Source organism: Pristiophorus japonicus, chromosome 9 (assembly GCF_044704955.1).
Source record: "Pristiophorus japonicus isolate sPriJap1 chromosome 9, sPriJap1.hap1, whole genome shotgun sequence".
NCBI lineage: Eukaryota > Metazoa > Chordata > Chondrichthyes > Pristiophoridae > Pristiophorus > Pristiophorus japonicus.
The window spans coordinates 45,293,436-45,317,769 of NC_091985.1; the positions used below are offsets into that span (position 1 = coordinate 45,293,436).

The following is a 24,334-nucleotide window of genomic DNA, read 5'->3' on the forward strand; positions in this document are numbered from 1 at the left end:
GTCCCAATTTATTCAGCTTTTTCTGCACCTGATCATCCTGTTCTGAATTATTTTCAAACCTTTCCACCTTGCCCCAAGCTTAGTGTCATTTTCAAAAGAAGATTAATGTATCAGTAGCTAAATGCACCATCCTGTGTGTGACCCTTATAGACCAGGCGTGTCAGTAACACATTGAAACAATCCAACAATGAGGGAAAGAGTGACTCGGGAATTACTGGAATTGCTTTTGTTGTGTAGAAGTACATTTTCCTCCATTTACTAGTATTAGTGAAAGTTTTCCCACCTTATATTCAGGCGAATATTTTTGTTAACATTAGTGAATGAAGCAAAATATAGCCCAATATCCTTCATTATTAATCCAACATTTTGATGACCTTTGGGAAAATGAATGTAAACCAGAATACTTGGTCTTTATGACATTTTTTTTAGCTTCATTGATAGGTTCATTTTTTAATTTTGTGTAAAAGAAATGTTCACTCTAATATCCAACCTTTATATTTCTCTGGGGAGAACGGTTTACTATTTTGTTACACAGGTTGAACCTCCCTTATCCGCATTGCGGCACTGGAGCTGCGGGTGGACTCACTCTGGAGCATCCACGATGCTGAGGTGGACGTGAATAGCACGTTTAGTGAGTTGGTCTTACTGCAGGTAAAGGGTACACAGCCAGATAGGGAATGAGTGACCAACAGGAAGAGCAGTGCAAGGAAGGTAGTGCAGGGGTCCCCTGCGGTCATCCCCCTGCAAAACAGATACACCACTTTGGGTACTGTTGAGGGGGATGACTCACCAGGGGAGGGCAGCAGCAGCCAAGTTCATGGCACCGGGGGTGGCTCTGCTGCACAGGAGGGCAGGAAAAAGAGTGGGAGAGCTGTAGTGACAGGGGATGCAATTGACAGGGGACTAGATAGGCATTTCTGCGGCCGCAACCGAGACTCCAGGATGGTATGTTGCCTCCCTGGTGCAAGGGTCAAGAATGTCTCGGAGCGGGTGCAGGGCATTCTGAAAAGGGGGTGTGAACAGCCAGTTGTCATGGTGCATATAGGTACCAACGATATAGGTAAAAAATGGGATGAGGTCCTACAAGACGAATTTAGAGAGCTAGGAGCTAAATTAAAAAGTAGGACCTCAAAAGTAGGAATCTCAGGATTGCTACCAGTGCCACGTGCTAGTCAGAGTAGGAATTGCAGGATAGCTCAGATGAATACATGGCTTGAGCAGTGGTGCAGCAAGGAGGGATTCATATTCATGGGACATTGGAACCGGTTCTGGGGGAGGTGGGACCAGTGCAAACCGGACAGTCTGCACCGGGGCAGGACCGAAACCAATGTCCGAGGGGGAGTGTTTGCTTGTGTTGTTGGGGAGGACTTAAACTAATATGGCAGGGGCGTGGGAACCAATGCAGGGAGACAGAGGGAAGTAGAATGGAGGCAGAAGCAAAAGATGGAAAGAAGAAAAGTAAAAGTGGAGGGCAGAGAAACCTAAGGCAAAAAGCAAAAAGGGCCACATTACAGCAAAATTCTAAAGAGGCAAAGTGTGTTAGAAAGACAAGCCTGAAGGCTCTGTGCCTCAATGCGAGGAGTATTCGGAATAAGGTGGACGAATTAACTGCGCAGATAACAGTTAACGGTTATGATGTAATTGGCATCACGGAGACATGGCTCCAGGGTGACCAAGGCTGGGAACTCAACATCCAGGGGTATTCAATATTTAGGAAGGATAGAGAGAAAGGAAACGGAGGCGGAGTGGCATTGCTGGTTAAAGAGGAAATTAATGCAATAATAAGAAAGGACATTAGCTTGGATGATGTGGAATCGGTATAGGTGGAGCTACGGAATACCAAAGGGCAGAAAACACTAGTGAGAGTTGTGTACAGCCCACCAAACAGCAGTAGTGAGGTTGGGGACAGCATCAAACAAGAAATTAGGGATGCGTGCATTAAAGGTACAGCAGTTATCATGGGTGACTTTAATCTACATATTGATTGGGCTACCCAAATTGGTAGCAATGCGGTGGAGGAGGATTTCCTGGAGTGTATTAGGGATGGTTTTCTAGACCAATATGTCGAGGAACCAACTAGGGAGCTGGCCATCCTAGACTGGGTGATGTGTAATGAGAAAGGACTAATTAGCAATCTTGTTGTGCGAGGTCCCTTGGGGAAGAGTGACCATAACATGGTAGAATTCTTTATTAAGATGGAGAGTGACACAGTTAATTCAGAAACTACGGTCCTGAACTTAAGGAAAGGAAACTTCGATGGTTTGAGGCATGAATTGGCTAGAATAGACTGGCAAATGATACTTAAAGGATTGACGGTGGATAGGCAATGGCAAACATTTAAAGATCACATGGATGAACTTCAGCAATTGTACATCCCTGTCTGGAGTAAAAAATAAAACGGGGAAGGTGGCTCAACTGTGGCTAACAGGGATATTAAGGATAGTGTTAAATCCAAGGAAGAGGCATATAAATTGGCCAGAAAAAGCAGCAAACCTGAGGACTGGGAGAAATTTATAATTCAGCAGAGGAGGACAAAGGGATTAATTAGGAGGGGGAAAATAGAGTATGAGAGGAACATAAAAACTGACTGCAAAAGCTTCTGTAGATATGTGAAGAGAAAAAGATTAGTCAAGACAAACGTAGGTCCCTTGCAGTCGGACTCAGGTGAATTAATAATGGGGAACAAAGAAATGACAGACCAATTGAACAAATACTTTGGTTCTGTCTTCACGAAGGAAGACACAAATAACCTTCCGGAAATACTAGGGGACCGAGGGTCTAGTGAGAAGGAGGAACTGAAGGATATCCTTATTAGGCAGGAAATTGTGTTGGGGAAATTGATGGGATTGAAGGCCAATAAATCCCCGGGGCCTGATAGTCTGCATCCCCGAGTACTTAAGGAAGTGGCCCTAGAAATAGTGGATGCATTGGTGATCATTTTCCAACAGTCTATCAGCTCTGGATCAGTTCCTATCGACTAGAGGGTAGCTAATGTAACACCACTTTTTAAAAAGGGAGGGAGAGAGAAAGCAGGTAATTATAGACCGGTTAGCCAGATATCAGTAGTGGGGAAACTGTTAGAATCAATTATTAAGGATGAAATAGCAGCGCATTTGGAAAGCAGGGACAGGATCGGTCCAAGTCAGCATGGATTTATGAAGGGGAAATCATGCTTGACAAATCTTCTAGAAATTTTTGAGGATGTAACTAGTAGAGTGGACAAGGGAGAACCAGTGGATGTGGTGTATTTGGACTTTCAAAAGGCTTTTGACAAGGTCCCACACAAGAGATTGGTGTGCAAAAGTAAAGCACATGATATTGGGGGTAATATACTGACGTGGATAGAGAACTGGTTGGCAGACAGAAAGCAGAGAGTCGGGATAAACTGGTCCTTTTCAGAATGGCAGGCAGTGACTAGTGGAGTGCCACAGGACTCAGTGCTAGGACCCCATGTACAATATACTTCAATGATTTGAATGAAGGAATTGAGTGTAATATCTCCAAGTTTGCAGATGACACTAGATTGGGTGGCGGTGTGAGCTGTGAGGGGGACGCTAAGAGGCTGTAGGGTACTTGGACAGGTTAGGTGAGTAGGCAAATGCATGGCAGATGCAGGATAAATGTGAGGTTATCCACTTTGGGAGCAAAAACGCGAGGACAGAATATTATCTGAATGGCGGCAGATTAGGAAAAGGGGAGGTGCAACGAGACCTGGGTGTCATAGTTCATCAGTCATTGAAAGTTGGCATGCAGGTACAGCAGGCGGTGAAGAAGGCAAATGGTATGTTGGCCTTCATAGCTAGGGGATTTGAGTAAAGGAGCTGGGAGGTCTTATTGTAGTTGTACAGGGCCTTGATGAGGCCTCACCTGGAATATTGTGTTCAGTTTTGGTCTCCTAATCTGAGGAAGGATATTCTTGCTATTGAGGGAGTGCAGCGAAGGTTCACCAGACTGATTCCCGGAAAGGCTGGACTGACATATGAGGAGAGACTGGATCGACTGGGTCTTTATACATTGGAGTTTAGAAGGATGAGAGGGGATCTCATATAAACATATAAGATTCTGACGGGACTGGACAGGTTAGATGCGGGAAGAATGTTCCCGATGTTGGGGAAGTCCAAAACCAGGGCACACAGCCTTAGGGTAAGGGGTAGGCCATTTAGGATGAGGAGATGAGGAGAAACTTCTTCACTCAGAGAGTTGTTAACCTGTGGAATTCTCTGCCGCAGAGAGTTGTTGATGCCAGTTCATTGGATATATTCAAGAGAGAGTTAGATATGGCTCTTACGGCTAAGGGGATCAAGGGATGGCAGGAAAGGGGTACTGAAGGAATGATCAGCCATGATCTTATTGAATGGTGGTGCAGGCTCGAAGGGCCGAATGGCCTACTCCTGCACCTATTTTCTATGTTTCTACCCGGGACTCCCTTCTCCGGCACCACCCCTTGTCCGGAACCATTCCTGGCCGCCGGGTGGTGCATGCGCAGAACGCATCCGGTCAAAATCCTACTCACCAATATAATCTTTCTGCTATATCGGCTGCCTCCTCCTCGTCGCCTTGCTGGAACTCCTGCAGCCACAGTCCTTGGGCCGGCCGCTCCTCCCCACAGCACTCCCTCCAGGGGGTCAGGCTGGCGGGCCACACCGATACTTCGGGGCCCGTCGACCCGCCGACCTCCTCCCTTCCCCCCCCCCCCCACTCCCCCATGACCAATGATCTCCCCTCATCCAACAAAATCCCTCATCCCGCACAGGCCAGGTCCCGAGATTGCTGGATAAGGGTGGTTCGACCTGTATCTAGAGCACACAGGAGTTCTTCATCCATATGATTTCACGATCAGTACCAGATATTTTATACTCAGAGGCTTTGAGATGATGCTGTGGAATGCCAGTGCACAAATGTTAATGTTTATTTGAAGTTCTTCTCTCTGCTAGTCTAGCAGAGTTACTAACCCACTTTAATCAATGGGTTAATACCTCCACTATTGTCCCAAAGTGCAATGGCGAAGCCAGAAGGTTTTGTGCTCCCAGCACAGTGACTGTCCTGTGCACTTTAAACCAATGCTGCCTCGCTGGAAGAAGTGTTTACCAAAACTACTTTTGATCTGGGAGAGAAAGAGCAGTACCTTGCATTTGTCAGGATCAAGTCATACACAAGTGACCTGGTCATTATTTTAACGCAGTAGTGTCTCTTTAAATATACAAGTTACTTGAAAACTTCCAGTAGGTTACTTGTAAACAAGGCTTAAATACTAATTATAAAAACAGAAAATGCTGACAATACTCAGCGGGTCATGCAGTATCTGTGGAGAGAAAAATAGTTAACGTTTCAGGTCGATGACCCTTTGTCAGAATATTAATTCTGTTTCAGAGCCACACTGTGCTAGAAAATGCAAAACATGTTAACATTCTGTTTGCAAAATAACCCTCAGAAGCAATGAAGTATAACTGACAACAGAAATACATGGAACTGGCTGTTTTAACTCACTTGCGTGCCAGACGTAACTACACCTGCTGGCTGGTCTACTGAACTGCCACTCTGCTCTATTATTCGATCACTGCCTTTAACAACTGTCAGGCAGACAGGCTGTCAAATCACGCTGGCTTGTTGTTTGACTCCACAGGGCCAGTTATTACAGAAAGGGTGGTCGTGCGATGCTCCCAGTGAAGTGGATGCCACCAGAGGCCTTCATGGAAGGAATATTTACCTCTAAAACAGACACCTGGTATGTGTGATTGTGATTCCTGAAGAAGAGAAAATAAAAAGGCTTAAGGTAACCTCTAAAATAACATGCCTCAGGTTTTCAACATGCTATATTGTACCGACAGCACAATCGCAGAGCAACTACCAACAGAAGAGAAAGAGAGCTTCTCCGACAGTTTCTGCAGGGAGTAGGTCCATTGGGGATTGGGTGCTCTCATCTCAACAACAACAACTTGTATTTATATAGCACCTTTAACAATAGTAAAATGTCCCAAGGCGCTTCACTGGAGTGTTATAAGACAAAAATTTGACACCGAGCCACATAAGAATAAATTAGGGCAGATGACCAAAAGCTTGGTCAAAGAGGTAGGTTTTAAGGAGCATCTTAAAGGAGGAAAGAGAGGTAGAGAGGTGGAGAGGTTTAGGGAGGGAGTTCCAGAGCTTGGGGCCTAGGCAACAGAAGGCCCGGCCACCAATGGTTGAGTGATTATAATCAGGGATGGTCAAGAGGGCAGAATTAGAGGAGCACAGCCATCTCGGGGTGGGTGTGGGACTGAAGGAGATTACAGAGATAGGGAGGGGCGAGGCCATGGAGGGGTTTTCACCTCTAGAATCTTGGTTCGAATTCCATCTGCTCTCTCTGCATGATCTACATGAAATTCATTTGACCAGTTTCAACTCAGTTTCTGGAAAACGTGAACCCACAGCACAAACCCCCTCCCCCCCCCCCAATTTGGGTCTCAATTGGTAATCTCAGTCAGCAACAACTACTTACATTTCTCTAGTGCCTTTAATTTAGAAAAGTATCCCAAGGCGCTTCAGAGGAATGAGGAAAACAGAGGCTGAGCTGAAGGAGGAGAGGTCACCAAAAGAGCTACATATCCAGAGGTTTTAAAGGGAGACAATTGCCGAGAGTGGGACCTAGACAACTGAAGGCATGGCTGCTGATGGTGGTGTGAAAGGCAGGGAATTCACACGAGGCTAGAAGCAGAGGAGCAGAGAGTCTGTGGGAATTGTTTATACGGCTGAAGCAGGTTACAGAGATAGGATGGGCTCGGGCCATGGAGAGATTTAAAGGCAAAGTTAAAATTGAGAAAACTCTAAAGGATAGCTGTTGTAGGAAGGGGATAAAAATCACACTGGTGCTGCTGAGAGTGTGGGGGAGCGTTTCTGAATTGGGGTTAAATACAGGCAGCTTTAATCGGCATCTGCATTTGTTACTTAATGCTGACGGTGGGAGATCCATTCCCCAGCACTGACAGCCATCATCTTGATCAGCACCAAAAATTCACAAAACTTCACAGAGACTTGAAGAGGTTACAAGGTAATTGGCAATAAGCTTAGATTTTATTTTCAATTGGTAGCTTCTGAACCCTGAATTTAATATTTGATGCATCACTTTGAGTGTTTTAAAATTAGCAGTGAGATCAGTAATTTAACAGATCTGAGCAACTTCTCAGTTATCGTGTCTTTGTTAATTTGTTTTTAAATTACGGGGGGAAAGATCCTTGTTAATGTTGGCATGTACCTGGCAGAAGCTAAATGCCTTAAGACAGATAGGGATGGAAAATCAGAGACTGTTAGACTGCTCTTGTACTTGCTTCGAGCAGAGGCATGAAAGTCAGGTGACTGATCACATGGCTTCTCACCTGCTTGGGGAGCGCAGCCTCCGTAGACAATGAACAGGAGAATGGTAAAAGGGAATAATGTCGAGTGTAATACAACTTCAAAATTGAGGCATTTCACAGGGTGGCATACCCTTGAAAAAAGCACTGCATTGACTTTGATTGAACCTGTATTGAACTGTGTAACACTGAGCATTGCTGGTTTGTTGCAGGTCCTTTGGTGTGTTGCTGTGGGAAATCTTTTCACTTGGGTACATGCCGTATCCCAGTAAGAGTAACCAAGAGGTGCTGGAGTTTGTCACTAGTGGTGGCCGAATGGATCCACCCAAAAACTGCCCTGGCCCTGTGTACGTAAATTCTTTTCAAACTGTTTTACATCTGTTTCCCGGGAGGTTTTATCTGGACAAATGAAATCTTCCTGCTGCTCACTTTCAGTCTCTGGAGTAATTTAATCCTGAATTCTTCTCTCAGTGTTATTGGCATTTCATTGCAATAATCTACTTACTGATAGGCTGGGTACACAGAGATCATTGGTTAGGTAGCTTTCCGTTTCTATGGTCCTCCGATTGGCAGGCAAATAACTGGGATTTTGACAGACTGTGTGCAGTCTGAGATGATGTAATGTAACCAGAATTGTATATAAACTGCCTACACATTACTCTAAAGAGATGATGTTTAAACATAAAATAGTTTTAATCACCTAATCTCAGTAATTGAAAGGAATTGAAAAATGATTTTTTTATAATATCTAACCTGACTCAAGTATAAAACTGTTGGTTAGATATATACTACAGTAAAGGAATTGAGACAAAATGGCATATAACCAGACTCATGTTCAAAGACTGTAAGATTGGCACATTACGATAACTTTCATCCAACAGGGATTTGCAGATATTTTCTTACAAGTGGACGTACTTAGTTCTGAAGCACATTCCAAAATAAGCGAACACATGACAAAAATTTAATTACTTTCCCTTTACTGAGATTAAGTAATCTTGGGATATTTTATTTTTATCTTGAGTTGTCACTTGAGAATGAGGGAGTGATTCGAGGCTCCGGCCTGCAGCTTGATTAGCAGTCCATGGTCCTGTTCACACCCGCAGCGTTGACAGGTCCAATGATGCACAGATAGACCATTAACTGTGTCTCTGTAATTAAAGAGAATTTGCAAGCTGATTTATATCATGTTTTTCCTGTGGTGGTTATGTTGGGAACTGTTTGAGACTGAAATGCATAATTAATGTGTCAAAGTGTAGCTGTGTTTGTGTCCATGGATCTAGGTTTGAAGTATTACAGTATTGTCCTCTAGGCTTTAGTATGTCAGTAGCCATGCTGAAGCCAGTTTAATGTAGGGCTGCCACCTTTCCTCAAGTCCAAAAGTTGACAAGGACAGGTTAGGGGCAAGGCAGAGGCTGGGCTCATAGTGTCAGTTCTGATATGTTCTTTATTGCTGGTGGAATTTCTTGCAAACTGTAATGAGTGTTGCCTCCACAAAATGCAGCAGCGGGAGATTCACCCCCCAAAATGTATGCCCAGTAATCCATTACTGCCTCTTGGAGAGCCCAACAGAAAATGTCATTAAAAACACCAATACTCAGCAACACCACAAATCCGCTCCTAATGACTGTTGCCAAAGGGCACAATGGTGCCACACACTGTTTAGCATGAATGAGGCAACCTTACTTTAGCTGAAGCTTGTTGCATCATTGGCTGGTGATTTTATAAACGCGTGCATAAAAGCTCACGTCAACAGCTTTATTGAGAAACGTAGTTGAAAAATCACGCCTTACAATGTAGGACATCACCAGGGTTGAAAGAAAGTGAATGAGAAGGCAAAATAACTTAAATAGTAATTGCACAAATAGAAATAAATACCACATACCTATAATACTGTTCTTCCTACTTTAATTTTTAATATTTCAGGTATCGAATAATGACTCAGTGTTGGCAGCATCAGCCAGAAGACAGACCGAACTTCGCAACAATATTGGAACGAATTGATTATTGTACACAGGTGACCCTTATGTGTATTTATATATATGTCTGGTGAGGCTGCATGGATCTGGGACTACAGAAGTCATGGGGCACGAAATTGATGAAGGCCTCCGCCTGCCCAAGTGCCGCCGAGGTCCCTGGCGGCTCTTTGGGCGGGACATTCATGAAGAAGGTCCCTCAAAGGTCGGCAGGCAGCAAATGAGCGACTTACGCCGCCAATCTGGGCGGCAGCTCCCTATCATAAAAAAATAATTATTGGCATTCTTTGAGGATAATGTGGTGAATGTTTAACTAAGAATCCTTACAGGAGCCATAATGGAAGCTCATGAGACTTAAGATGATGTTATAAATTGGATTATTAATTAGCTAGATAAAAGGAAATAGAGGGTCAGTATCAATAGTTCCAGTTCAACGAGAAGAATTCCAAGGAACTGATGCTGACACTCTGTTGAGATCACAAACAGAGGCACAGAAAAGACTTGAGGAAAATCAGAACAAGCCTTAAATCAAAGAGAAGTGAAGAGAGCTAATTCATCAAATCTGTTCCCATTCGGACAAAGGACAGGATTCAAGTTTTTTCTTAAACCATGATGAGGAGTAACTTTTCATTTGTCCTTGAGATGTGGAAAAGCTGCCCAAGCCAGCATTTATTACCCATCCTTGTTGCTCTGAGGACATTAAGGGGCCGAAATGTCCCCCCTCCTTAAGCTCTATGAGGCGGTAATAGGGTGGGAAGGCCTTTCCGATTGGGTGCAGGCACATGGGCCGACCCATCAGAAACTGTTCCCAGGCCGGGAACGGCGAAAACAGGTTTCCGTCCCATTGGGCACGCCCTGTGAGGGAAATTGCCCCGTGGGAGCAGAGTGGCCTCCACTCGGAGCCCCCGACAGCTTTTCCCGGTGGGAAGCTGCCAGTGGCTGGGCAACGCGTCTGCCCTTAAAGGGGCAGGCGCTCTGCCGCGGCAGCCATTTTATTTTAATTGTCGACCGACTCTGAGGTCGGCCCAACAATGGAGGCCACGGGTTCGGCCGGGTGGATCGTTGATACGCGACATCGCGATGTGGCACATCTGTGTAGTGCGGCACTGATGACACTGCCCATCTTCCGCCCCGCAGCCGCCCTAAACACCGCCCCAACAAAATCACAGAGGAAAAGATCCCCCATGGATTGGGGCGGAGAATAATCATTTAATTCAAATTATGCACCCCGTTTGGGGCAGAGGTCTTTTCGGCCCCTAAGAGTCAGCCTATTCTGGGACTGGAAAGACATGCAAGCTTCAGACCAGGTCGTGATGACATTTTTTTTTAATTAAAACCCAGCAATTTTCTTGATGATTTACCAGTGAATTCACATTCACAAGTTGCATTGATGGGATTTGAACTCATGTCCTCTGGTTTGTTAGTCCTGTATCGTAACCAGTAGGCTACCACACTTTTGTTTTAGGGGAGCAGATATAAGGGGAGTGGACATGAAAAGGTTCTTTCCTTGAACCAAGAGAGCTGATTACACAAACATGAAACTACAAGCTAAATATAACTTGAGGAGTAAAGGGGGTGCAGTAGTGGGATAGTAGTATTGACACCAAAACAGGAGGGAGGCGAAAAACATGTCTGATCAGGAACCTGAATAATGGGATGGGCAGAATGGTGTATTGTCATTACTGCCTTCTTGTACTCTATTTTTTATGTCTACTGGTGCACATCTGTGGCATTGCACATGGACTGATATGGATCAGACTCTTCCCGTTCCCCATTCCTGCTGGCAACTAGTACTCACCCAGTGAGAGAGTGCGACACTGAGGGCACTGAAAATCAGTAAAGGGGAAACTGTGGTCATGGCAGTTATGATTAGTGAGGTGTAACCAATTAGGAAGCAGAAAATCAGACATTTGGCCAAACAGAAAGATTCCAGACACATATAAAGAAGTAGAAATATTTTAGAACTTAATTTCCTTTCTGATGGTGGTGTTTTGCACTGGGCTAATGTCCCATGAGCACTTGCAGATCCATGGTGCCTCATTCAAGTGACCATTAGGGATCAAGGCTTAGTCTAGTTTTTACTCTTTCCTAACCTGGGAACACTCATCCAACCATTCATATATCAATAGTGCCATTTATTATGTTTGGTGTTTTGGGGCAGGTGTACTTAAGTCGCAGTTTTTGCCATGTGACCTGTGGTTAACAATATATTGTTTGCGCTGTTTTCCTAGGATCCTGATGTAATAAACACTTCCTTGCCGGTAGAATATGGGCCTCCAATAGAAGAAGAAGGAAATGTTCCTGTGCGCCCAGATGACCCTGATGGATTAACGCCACTTTTAGTTTCCCCAACACAGGGAACAGAGAATGAAGCTGTTTCCACTGACCCCTCCCCAACACCCCAGCGTCCAACCAGCCTCTGCCTTGGTGAACACTGGATCAAATTTCTTCCAAACGACACTGCCGCTGTACATACTGGAGGGCCAGCTGAGGAGGCAGCTCATGTCAACAAGACATACTCACAAATAAACAACTCTTCTGCTTTACAGCAAGGTAGAGGCTCCCGGAAAAAACCCACCAACCTCTGGAACCCTACATATGGGTCATGGTTCACAGAAAAGCCCATTGTGCAGAACAACACTTTGACTGACAGCAGACCGCCAGAAAGGGAAGACTCTGGTTTCCATGCCAGCAGTGGGTCTTCTACTACCGTCCCAACATCCAGGCCGCAGGCCTCTGCTGTTGTACTCGAACCTTCTTCACTCGTCGCCAATACATTGGATGTGCCTCTATTCCGGCTGCAGCATTTCCCTTGTGGGAATGTGAGTTATGCATTCCAGCAGCAGCAGCAGCAACAAGGATTGTCTCCTGAAGCTACATCTGCATGTGCTTCTTGTAAGGAAGATTACAACTCACACGTTAGTAAGGGCTTACCTGCCCAACAGGACCCACGTGTTCACCCTGTTGCCAATATACCCACTTGGGACTCAGGACTCTCGCTAGCAGAGGATGTAAATGTTACTATATTGTAAAGGAGAACAACTGATAGGTGGTTTGACATAGGCAACTGTTACACCAACCAAAAAAAAAAGCAGCAGCAAGTACCATTTGGGTCCCAGGACTAGCACAGGGATTTTGTTTTAAGTTGAAAATGTAGTGAGAGCCACATTTGACTATGAGAGGGTACCAAGCCTGTGTACCGGCAAACTTGGGCTGATGTTACAGGTGCAAGAAAGCCACTGCAGCACCAACTGAGCTCATTTATAGTGTAACAGTAACTTTTGAACTAAAATAGTGTTTTTGAGTAAAAGTTCCACAAAGGACAAAAGTCGCCACACAGAATTCTCCACTGGTATTGCTTTTGCTGGGCCACACCGCGGTCACGTCCCATTGCTCACCAGCACAACCCAGCTGCTTCATTCTAACATTCTAAAGAGGGAAGGAGATGGTCGGCTTTGAAAACCATGAGGGGGATCAGTAGGAACAAAAAGAAGAATGAACATGCATTTATATAGTGCCTCTCACGATCTCAATACGTTTCAAAGTACTTCACAGCCAATCAAGTACTTTTGAAGTGTAGTCACTGTTATAATGTAGGAAAATCAACTGTGAGAAGTTCTTCATGCAAATTCAAAGGGAGAGCAAGGAGACTTAACCCCCTCTAAATTATGCCAGAGTTAGGCGGAGACTCGGCCTCTTACAAGGCTGAGTGGGAACTAAGACACGAGGCCGATACCTGGTGTATCCAGATCCTGGCCTATTTTTTGCTGATGTAACTATTTGTACTGTGTTTTTTTTGTGCATCCGTCTATGAAGTTCCGCGCCACCCCCCTCCCCGAATCATTCCCTCCATGTGGTGCCGAGACTGCCGACCTGATCTCGGCGGGGGGCCAAGAGCAGTGGCGGCGGGGGGCCGAGAGGGTGGTGGAAGTGAGAGACTGGGGGAGGGAGAGAGAGACTGGGAGGGGGAGAGAGAGAGAGAGACTGGGGGAGAGAGGGAGGTTGGGGAGAGAGAGAGGCTGGGGAGAGAGAGAGAGAGGCTGGGGAGAGAGAGAGAGAGAGGCTGGGGAGAGAGAGAAAGAAGCTGAGGAGAAAAAGAGGCTGGGGAGAGAGAGAGAGAGAGACTGGGAGGGAGAGAGAGGTTGGGGAGAGAGAGAGGCTGGGGAGAGAGAGAGAAGCTGAGGAGAGAGAGAGGCTGGGGAGAGAGAGAGAGCGAGAGAGATGGGGGGTGGGGAGGGGAGAGAGGGAACTCAGGGAAGACGGATCACGTTCTTCCAACCCCCTACAAGGGACATCATTGAAGTGGATGAAATCCAGAAGTCACGACCCTGTCACTATTCACTTCATACCCAATAAAACTGTTAACAATCCGTACACAATGCCCCATTTATAGTGGGGTGGCGGGAGAGGGGGGGGGGGCTGGCGGGGTAAGGTCATGCACGTGCTGGTGTAAGAGAGGGACTTTGGCTGGGGGAGGGAAGTACTTGGACTGGGGTAAGGCACTTCAGCTGGGAGAGGCAGGCACTTGGACTAGTGTACGTGACTTTGGCTGGCCCTTGCTGTCTTCTGGGGAGCTCTGTCCTCTGTCGCTTCAAGAAGTCAAAGTGGATCGAGTTACAATTTGCAAAGTCAGTGAGACCTTGGGATGGGCGGTTCCAGATACACATTCCTGTGAAACTTCAGGGTGTGGCTTATCCTCCAACGGGGCCAATCATAGACAAGGAATGGCGGCCATTTTGGCAGTACAAATAAGTGCGTCTATTTTCTGGTCCTGTTGCTACACTCCCACCGGAGTTACAGCAGTGATGTACTGGAAAGGCCAAGGATTTTCAGCCTCAGCATGTAGCAACAAGCAAAACTCATTTGGCCACATCAAGCTCACACTGTTATTTAAGTCCTTATTTGGCCATTTATTCATCTTTTTCATACTCAAATCCATTTCCCTCTAGTTCCTGCTAAATTTGGAAATGTTACAATTCCCTTTAAATTCTTGAACAAATAACAATGTTTTGCACAAGTCAACAATTGTAAAGGATATATTTATAAACTGAACAAATCCACAAGTCAACGTTAATGCAAAGAATAACTTCTTCAGACTTAGATTGTTAATAATTAGCCTACCATAAAATACATTGAATGTGATCTGGTTAAAGTTGTTTAAATTGTTTCAGCAAGCATAGAAGCTTGGTTTGACTAGATAATAATTTTGATAATGGTAATAAATGAAAGGGTTTCTGTGCCCAGTACTCTTACATATATACATATATATATATCTTCCATATTTATGTACTAAACTTTCACTGTGAAGATTTCAGTTCTTTTGAACTCTTACTATCTCGTGCTGTGCAGGTGGTATTTGGATGTTGAAGTGATAAATATTCAAACTTTTTAGTTTCCTTCTGGGCCAGGAGGAGCAGAATCAGTGGCAGAGATTGCCCTCCCGGCACTGATTCCTGCCAGGTTCAGGTGGGAGTATGAGCTTGCATATGTAAGTGAGGTCCGGGAGATAAAACCTCTGGGCCTCAGCATGCAAGCTCGTTGCTCGCCATTGCAGGGGAGGCACTCCCCCGCCACCCCCCCCCCCCCCCCCCCCACACCCCGGAGTTCAGGTCGAGGCTGCTTTTTCTGGAGTCAATGAATGAATTCTGTGGGGAAGCACAGAATTAACAACATGAAAAGAATCTTAGGTCCTACAAGTCTGTACCTTTCCAATAGATCAACCTCACTATAGTACCTTATCTCTCAATTACTTTTCTCAAGAAATACATTTGTGTGTTGAATCCATTGTACAGTCTGCTTCAATGCCGTTACCTGATACTGTTCCATAACTCTGGTTAAAATGGTTACATTTTAGCTCGCCTATTTACTCATGTTTAGCTTGAAATAGAAACTGAGACCAGAGGATTGGAAGTTTGCATCCCAGTATCAACGGACATTTGGATTTTTTATGGGGGGTGGTGGGGTGAGGTACACTGAACGGGAATGTATATATTTTAGTTGTTATTTCTTTCAGTAACTTTTCTGATTTTATGGAAACAATTTGCCTCCATATTACTGCACTCCAAAAGTAATTAATTGTGTGAAGCACTTTGAAATGTTTTGATGCTCCATAAATGCAAATATTTATTTCCTTTCCTTCATTGGAGGAAAATCTTGTGTAAAGTCCTGTGAGGCAGTATTGAGGTCAGACTTCTTCATTCATCTGACCTGTTCAAAAGAAATAAGGACATTATTTGAGTGTCTGAACTTCCAGCTGCCTCAGAGATCTGATCTGTAGTAACTAGGAAGCCAGTTCATGACATGCATAAGAAAAAAATTGCAACTGACCGAAAGAGACCAACAGGTTTCCAAAGTTAATGTTTCACATTAGGTACAAAATCTGCAAGCTGTAAGGAGCTACCATTCTCACAGAAGGTACTGAAATCTCTAAATAATATAAATGTTCATTATGTCTCTTTCTACACTGTTGAGAAACTTCTTGCTTGGGTGAAACTGGCTCCTTTTTGGTTGATATTGACTGCATGGTCACCAAGCCAGAATACTCATGAACTTAGAACACGGTGGTGTTAATGTGTGACCTTTCTGCATAGGGTTTACCAGTTGCAACTCCTCCCTAGTGATCAGTTGGCATTGTAAAGTTATTATTAGACGCATGGCCCTACGATTGTTTTACACTGAGCATAGTTATCAGTTACAATGAATAGATTTTGAAGTCATGTATTTTAAAAGAGCTGGATGTTAAAATTAAAATCAATAAAACCTAGAAATTGCAATCTTAGTGCAAGAATGCTTAATACATTTGTATGGCATTTATTTATCAACTATTTTAACAGAGGCATTAACCTATTTATTTAAAATAGGATGACATCTCCAGTAAAATAGTGAATGAAAGTGTGTCACAGGATGCTGACATTGCAAACAGTAATTTCTTGGCTTAAAGCATTAATAATTTAATCTTCAGATTCTGATTGCTGAAAACACATGTTAATTCTTTTGACTTAATGGGCTGGAATTTGATTAAAATCCCCATTGCCGGATTGCTGCCCCAAAAACGCTAAGATTATTTGATTAAGGCCAGCGGAAAATTGATCAAAAATGGAAAAAATTCCGCCCGGTGGGAAATATCAGTCGTCCACGCGGATTCTTGGCGGAAAACGCGATCCTGGTCAAATTGAACAGTATTTCATCAAAATTTAGTCCGAGGCTGCAAGTTGGGCCTAGGGAGGGGGGAAACACAAAAAATATTTTTCCAAAAAACAAAAATCGGAAAACGTTCACAGGACCCTTTTCCAGTGAATCGCTGCAAAAGAATGTAAATAAACCTTTCACTTACCTTTTGTTGCAGGGTTTCATACCCACCACCGATCGAAGGGCTGGTTTCTCCCGGGTAGTGTTTTTTTCAGCAACTACGGAACACCGCTACCACCAAACTCGGGCGCTGCCGATTGTTCTAGTGTTGCACGCGGGCGGTCCGCTCCCCAGCAGTATTTCAAAACTGACGGGACAACACTTTGACGAAACTTGCACTGGGTGGTTTTCAACCAAAAAATAGGAATGCTGCCGAGATCAGATTCCAGCCCACGCGTGTTAATTTTAGCAAGCCCACATTTGGAAATCAGAACTTTGAACTGCAGAGTTATCCCATCTGGAATAACACTGCATGAATGTATACTTATATATATATTTAAATATCATTGTGTAAAATTATTGATCAGTGATTCCTTCAGTTCTTAACACTTTATTTCTGGCATGTAGCTCCTTCAAAGTGTAGAGGTAAATAAAGACCTACCTATTAAAGATGAAAGGATTTCCTTGCCAAATATTTAACAGTGTTGGACATGACTTGCTGAGCCAGAGTTATTATAATTTGCATCAGGCTGTGGGAAGCCTGTCGACTGTTCATATGCCTAATTACAGGTCAGTATAAATACATTAGGTCAGTCAGAATCTGAAAGAGAAAGACAACTTAATGTCTTGTGTGTGAGTCTTCAGTGTGAAGAGTTACACCTGAAATATTAGCGTGTCCCCACTCATAAGATTGGTTGAATGATCTCATTCTTCCAGAAAACAGCTCTAGGATCTTCCCATTAACTTTTATCTAACTTTTATCTTAGAGTCCAATATCTAAGGTCTCAACCATTCTTTCTAACTGACCTGCTATGGGCTTCTAGCATTTTGGGGGAGAAATTGCCCCTTTGTATAGCTCCATTAGCACCGCCGGGGAGGAGACTTTTCGGCGGGGGGAGGGGGGGCGCTACCGGAAATTGCCCCGGAGTTTGGGGAGGCGCTGCAATGGCAATGCCATGCTCCGGACCACCCCCTGAACTTCCCGTGGGGGAAACTGGCGGGGTGCGAAGCTGGCCGACATCTGCTCTCGGGGCGCTCCTTAAACGGGAGGGCACCAGCGCCTCGAGCGTGGGCCGCCATCGTGCGGCCCGGCACTACATTTTGGGTGGCGGCCTGCAGGCCCAGTTGCTCACTGCCCTGGTGACCTAGTGGAGGCCTTCAAAGGCCTTGCAGAGTGTGCAGTGGCCCTCCGCTTTAAGCAAAGGGGAGGGGCGTTGAAGCGCATCAGCGCTATGTGGAGCATCCGCATAGCGCTTCCCTCAGCCTACAGCAGAGCAGGTCTCCAGTCGTCTTGGTTAATCCTTGCCACTGGACCAAGACCTGGCTCTGTCAAGCCCGTGTGCTGGCTGGTGTGCAATGGTCACCCCACGTTTAAAAAAATCCACACACAGACATCTTTCACCTTTCAAGATGTAGTTCAGGACCTGGAATATTAGGTCCTTCGTTGAAACACTTGTGATCTTTTTGACGTGGAAGCAAGTCATCCTCGACTCGAGGGACTGCCTATGATAATGATGATGGTTACCGCCCCCAAAGCAAGTGGGGCATGCGTGAATGCACTCCGCTTCCTTTGAGGGGTAGTAAGGGCAATTTCGCGGTGAGGCCGGGACTTCAGCGCCAGGTGCAGAAAGTCCTGGCCCCAGAAGGTTACCGCCCTCAATCGGGGCGCAGGGCAATTTTGCCCCCTTTATGTTTTATTTCAGATTTCCAGCACCATTGCAGATGGCTCTGGCTGCAGCTCATCTGTATACCATGAATATACAAATAATCTCCAAAATACCCTGTGAATTTCAACCGCTTTGCTCCCTTTCAAAGGTGGTCAGATGATATTTATCTCCATGTTAAACAACATTAATTGTATGGAGACTTTTCCACTTAGTCTATAGTTTAAATGCAATAACCATCTCTCCCTGAACAGTATTCACTGCCAGTGTCAAGTCAATAAAAAATAATTCCCCAAATATTCAAAATGTATTTTTACTTCGACGCGAAGCTCAAACTCTAAAATATGACAGAAAGTGTCTACCACCATTTTGGTGAATCATTTGATGGTGTTGCAGCATTCTCAGTGAGCGTATTTTAAATATATCTGAATGTGCTTAAGTTAAATGTTTTTAACTGTGCTTGAAAATATGGAAATACAATGTTATTTTAATTGTTATCCACACCAGGACCAAATTTGGTTTTGGGTCAGGATCTAATAATCACTGGTACATGTACACTATCAATTACTGATTACATTTTGATGTTTTCAATGACAAAATTGCATTCATGGCACCATTTTCTTGTGTTCCCTAAAAGGTCTGATGGAACAATAGAAAAAACAGACATTTCACTTTGAATAGTTTGGAGCTTCTACTGTTTATATTGCATTATCTATATACGTAGAACAAGAATGTCATACCCACTTACAGCGCATTTAGACATTCCTAGCACAAGTGAGTAACCATCCTGATTGTTATCCAGTGACCTCTTCTGGAAAGTATGGTTGAATAGTCTTGTGATACTGTTTAAACTCACACATGAAGAATATCCACGAGTTATTTATTTAGATCTTCATTTATTTAATCTCTTGAGATCACAAGATTACTACAGATGAGGAAGGCCACTTAGCCAAACTTAATGCAGATCGGGCTCATCTGTAATCATGGTGGAATAGTCTCCATGTTTCTCCCTGATCTCGATAGTCAAGAAAACTCTACAATATCTGTTTCCAATTACAGCACCATTATTGAAGTCAGGGTTTGCTATCAATAGTTATATTTCCATGGTCTAAGCACCACCGAAAGCACCATGTCCCATGGAGTATGTGCACTACATGAGGAAAAGGAGTAATTATCATGGAAATACTGAAAATCTGTGCTGCAACCAGAGAGCCTCGTGCACTGCCAGCACAAATCAAAAATTTAGGCACGCATAAAGAAAAGGCTAGTGGACAAATAGCTTGCAATTATGAATCTTAAAAATCAAGACAGTGCAAATAAGATCATAAAATTAGCTACTTCATCACTGGAGTTTAGTTGCCCATTGAACAGGCATAAGAATCTTAGTTTGGATTAGCTTTCATGTTGTTTCCCCATAAACTGAAGATAAGTTGGCCCACCCGTGACCACTATTTCTAACAAACTTGTTTTAAATAAATGGCAGTTACATTTTATATAAGGGAATACAAACAAAAAATGCTGGCAATGCAGAAGTCTGAACTAAGTGAGTCCAATCATAATTGCCATTTTATATGTTCACCTTACTGTGAAATAAAGTAGCTTCTTGATTGACATCAGGCCTCATCTTGCCAAATATTTGCTCGGTCAACCTTTGGGGAGAATGAAGAAACATTCATGCACAAGACACAAATATCCAGTCCAGCTCACAAGGGGATGCTATCAATATGTCCCGGGGCTATGCTATCATGCAGGATAATGTGAGTAACCTCCATAAAAAGCAAGATTCACAGACCACTTACATTTATTTTATTCATTCACGGTATATGGGTGTCACTTACAAGGTCAGCATTTATTGCCCATCCCTAATTGCCCTGGTGCTGAGCCGCCTTCTTGAATCACTGCAGTCTGTGTGGTGAAGGTACTCCCACAGTGCTGCTAGGGAGGGAGTTGCAGGATTTAAACCCAGCAGCGTGATATATTTCCAAGTGAGGATGGAGGGGAACTTGGGAGTTGGTGGTGTTCCCATGCGCCTGCTGCTCTTGTACTTCTAGGTGGCAGAGGTTGTGAGTTTAGGAAGTGTTGTCGAAGAAGCCATGGTAAGTTCCCGCAGTGCATCTTTTAGATGGTACACACTGTAGCCACATTATGTCGGTAGTAGATTGAATGAAAGTTTAAGGTGGTGGATGGGACAATCAAGCGAGCTGCTTTGTCCTGAATGGTGTAGGTGAGTGTTGTTCAAGCAGCACCTATCCAGGCAAGTGGAGATATTCCCTCACACTCCTGACATGTGCCTTGTTGATGGTGGAAAGGCTTTGGGGAGTCAGGAGATGAGTCACTCGCAGCAGAATATCCAACCTCTGACCTGTTCTTGTATCCACAGTGTTTATGTGGCTGGTCTAATTAAGTTTCTGGTCAGTGGTGACCCCCAGGATGTTATGGTAGGAGATTCAACAATGGTAATGTCATTGAATGTCAAGGGGAGGTGGTTAGACTCTCTCTTGTTGGAGATGGCCATTGCCTGGCATTTGTGTGATGCGAATGTTACTTGCCAGTTGTCAGCCTAAGCCTGAATGTTATCCAGGTCTTACTGCATGTGGCACAGACTGCTTCATTATCTGAGGAAATCTGAATGGCACTGAACACTGTGCAATCATGAGCGAACATGCCCACTTCCGACCTTATGATGGAGGAAAGATCATTGATGAAGCAGTTGAAGATGATTGGGCCTAGGAGGTGCCCTGAGCACCTCTTGCAGTGATGTTCTGGGGTTGAGATGATTGGCCTCCAACAACCAGAACCATTGTCCTTTGTGCTAGGTATGACTCCAGCCAGAGAAGAGTTTTCCCTCTGATTCCCATTGACTTCAATTTTACTAGGGCTCCTTGGTGCCACACTTGGTCAAATGCTGCCTTGATGTCAAGAGCAGTCACTCTCACTTCACTTCTGGAATTCAGCTCTTTTGTTCATGTTTGGATCAAGACTGTAATGGGATCTGGAGCAGAGTAATCCTGGTGGAACCCAAACTGAGCATCTTTTAGCAAGTTATTGGTGGTTAAGTGCCGCTTGATAGCATTGTCGATGACACCTTCTATCACTTTGCAGATGATTGAGTAGGCTGTTGGGGCGGTAATTGGCTGGATTGGATTTATCCTGCTTTTGTGGACAGGCACACCTGGGCAATTTTCCACTTCGTCGGGTAGATGCCAGTGATGTAGCTGCATTGGAACAGCTTGGCTCGAGGTGCGGCTAGTTCTGGAGCACAAATCTTCAGCACTACAGCTGGGATGTTGTCAGGGTACATAGCCTTTGTTATATCCAGTGCGCTCAGCCATTTTTTGATATCAAGTGGCGTGAATTGAATTGGCTGAAGACTGGCTTCTGTGATGGTGGGAACCTCAGGAGGAGGCTGAGATGGATCATCCACTCAGCACTTCTGGCTGAAGATGGTTGCAAATGCTTATCTTTTTTACTCGCATACTGGGCTCCGCCATCATTGAGGATGAGGATGTTCATGGAGCCTCCTCCTCCCATTAGTTGTTCAATTGTCCATCGCCATTCCCGACTGGATGTGGCAGGACTGCAGAGCTTTGATCTGATCCATTGGTTGTGGGATTGCTTAGCTCTGTCTATAGCATGCTGCTTCCACTGTTTAGCATGCATGTAGTCCTGTGTTGTAGCTTCACCAGTTTGCCACCTCATATTTAGGTATGTCTGATGCTGCTCCTGGCATGCTCTTCTGCACTCCTTATTGAACCAGGGTTAGTCCCCTGGCTTGATGGTAATGGTAGAGTGAGGGATATGCCGGGCCCTGAGGTTACAGATTGTGGTGGAATACAATCCTGCTGCTGATGATGGCCCACAGCGCCTCATGGATGCCCAGTTTTGAGCTGCTAGATCTGTTCTGAATCTATCCCATTTAGCATGATGGTAGTGCCACACATGATGGGGGGGGGGGGTCCTCAGTCGCCACAATGACTGTGCGGTGGTCACTCCTACCAATACTGTCATGGACAGATGCATCTGCGATAGGTAAATAGGTAAGGATGAGGTCAAGTAGGTTTTTCCCTTGTGTTGGTTCTCTCACCATCTGCTGCAGATCGAGTCTGGCAGCTATGTCCTTCAGGACTCAGCCCGCTCGGTCAGTAATGGTGCTACCGAGCCACTCTTGCTGGTGGATATTCGTCCCCCACCCAGAGTGCATTATGTGCCCTTGCTGCACTCTGTGCTTCTTCAAAATGGTGTTCAACATAGAAGAGTTTGATTCATCAGCTGAGGGAGGGTGGTAGATGGTAATCAGCAGAAGGTTTCCTTGCCCATGTTTAATCTGATGCCATGAGTCTTCATGGGCTTTGGAGTCAATGCTGAGGATTCCAAGGGCCACTCCCTCCCGACTGTATACCACTACCTCTGGTGGGTCTGTCCTGGCAGTGGGACAGGACATACCCAGGGATGGTGATGGAGAAGTCTGGGGTATTGGCTGAAAGGTAGGATTCTGTGAGTATGACTATGTCAGGCTGTTGCTGTTGGGACAGCCCTCCCAATTTTGGCAGGTCTCCAGATGTTAGTGAGAAGAACTTTGCAGGGTCAACTGGGCTAGGTGTGCCTTTGTCATGTCCGAATCTGATGCCTAGGTCGATGCCGGTTGGTCTGTCCAGTTTTATTCTTATTATGCTTTGTCATAGCAGTTTAATACAACTGAGAGGCTTGCTAGGCCATTTCAGGGGGCAGTAGAGTCAACCACATTATTGTGGGTCTGGAGTCACATATCGGCGAGACCAGGTAAGGACGGCAGATTTCCTTCCCTAAAGGACATTAGTGAACCAGATGGGTTTTTACAACAATGCGGTAGTTTCAGGGTCACCATTACTGATACTGTTTTTTTTTTAAGTGAATTGAGTGACTGGCAGTACCAAACCCGAGAAGGTATCGACAGCAGACCCAATCTTGTAACAATTGAATTATGGAGGGGAACTTGGAGTAATCACTACATCTATAACATTTGTTTTAAATAAATGCCAATTACATTTTATATAATAAATACAAGCAGAAAATGCTTGGAAATGCACAGAAAATCATTTAGTATCTGTGAAGAGACAAGATATCCTTCATCTGAAATGACGACAGCTGCACACCAAACATGTTAATCAATCTTTGTTCTTTTCAGAGACTGATGGACTGGCTGTATATTTCCACAATTTTCTGTTCTTCAGTTTTGTAGCTTTTATTTACAAATTCCAAATGTAATACTGTACAGCACTGTCATCCTGTGAAGACCTTCTGGAGCTAATTTTGGCATTGTACAATAGTGTAAAACGGGTGATAGAGAATCGGCAGATCATTTTCCATCTCTTCCGATTTTTATTTCCATTGACTTCAAAGTCAGAGAAATAAACAATAGCCACAAATAGTTGTTTTGGGTCTTTATTGAGGCTGTCTTTAATTTTTACATTGACCCTGATTTTCCTGTCAAAATAGCTGTGAGGCTAATGGCGCTCGCCGTTATTTATGTGCAACTGGTACAGCAACTTCAGGCGAGAGGCAGATGCGGTTAAACTCAAAAGTCCAAAGTTGCTGTCAGAGTTGCGCCACCCCACTGTTGACTTCGCAAAAACGGCATCTCACTGCCTGCCTCACCATTAAAATGCATTCAATGGCGTGCAGTTACTATATTTGCGCAATAGATACGAACTAAACGCGCTGCAAAAATTTAAGTCTTGTCCATTTCAGTCTAAGTACCATTTTAATGATGCGATAAGTGTTAATTACTGCCGAACAACCTCTCTGGCATTAAAAGTTAAATATTACAAATGTGGTGTTTCATTCCTTCAGGTTTTAATTGTTTATGGAGATTTTAAAAAGGTAAAATTTAAAATTTTCTTTTATTTTTATCTTTTCCTTTCTGTCTGATTTTTCTCTCTCACTTTAATCCAATCTTTCCCTCTCTTTATTTTTCCTTCCGTACCTGATTTGACAGTGAATTCACCCATCCTAATTTACACTTCCTGCTCAGTCCTTGGGCTGT

The 24,334-nt window shown here is 44.4% G+C and overlaps 1 protein-coding gene across 1 annotated transcript in view; it reads left to right on the top strand.

The window, feature by feature from the left end:
• LOC139272598 (ALK tyrosine kinase receptor-like) overlaps positions 1-12,333 on the top strand; it is a 1,661,561-nt gene extending 1,649,228 nt beyond the window's left edge. Inside the window, exons 26-29 of the mRNA XM_070888679.1 lie at positions 5,624-5,725; positions 7,541-7,675; positions 9,252-9,342; positions 11,533-12,333. Coding sequence (XP_070744780.1) covers positions 5,624-5,725; positions 7,541-7,675; positions 9,252-9,342; positions 11,533-12,333 — 1,129 coding nt within the window. The remainder of the gene's footprint in view (positions 1-5,623; positions 5,726-7,540; positions 7,676-9,251; positions 9,343-11,532) is intronic.
• The last annotated feature ends 12,001 nt before the right edge of the window (positions 12,334-24,334 follow it).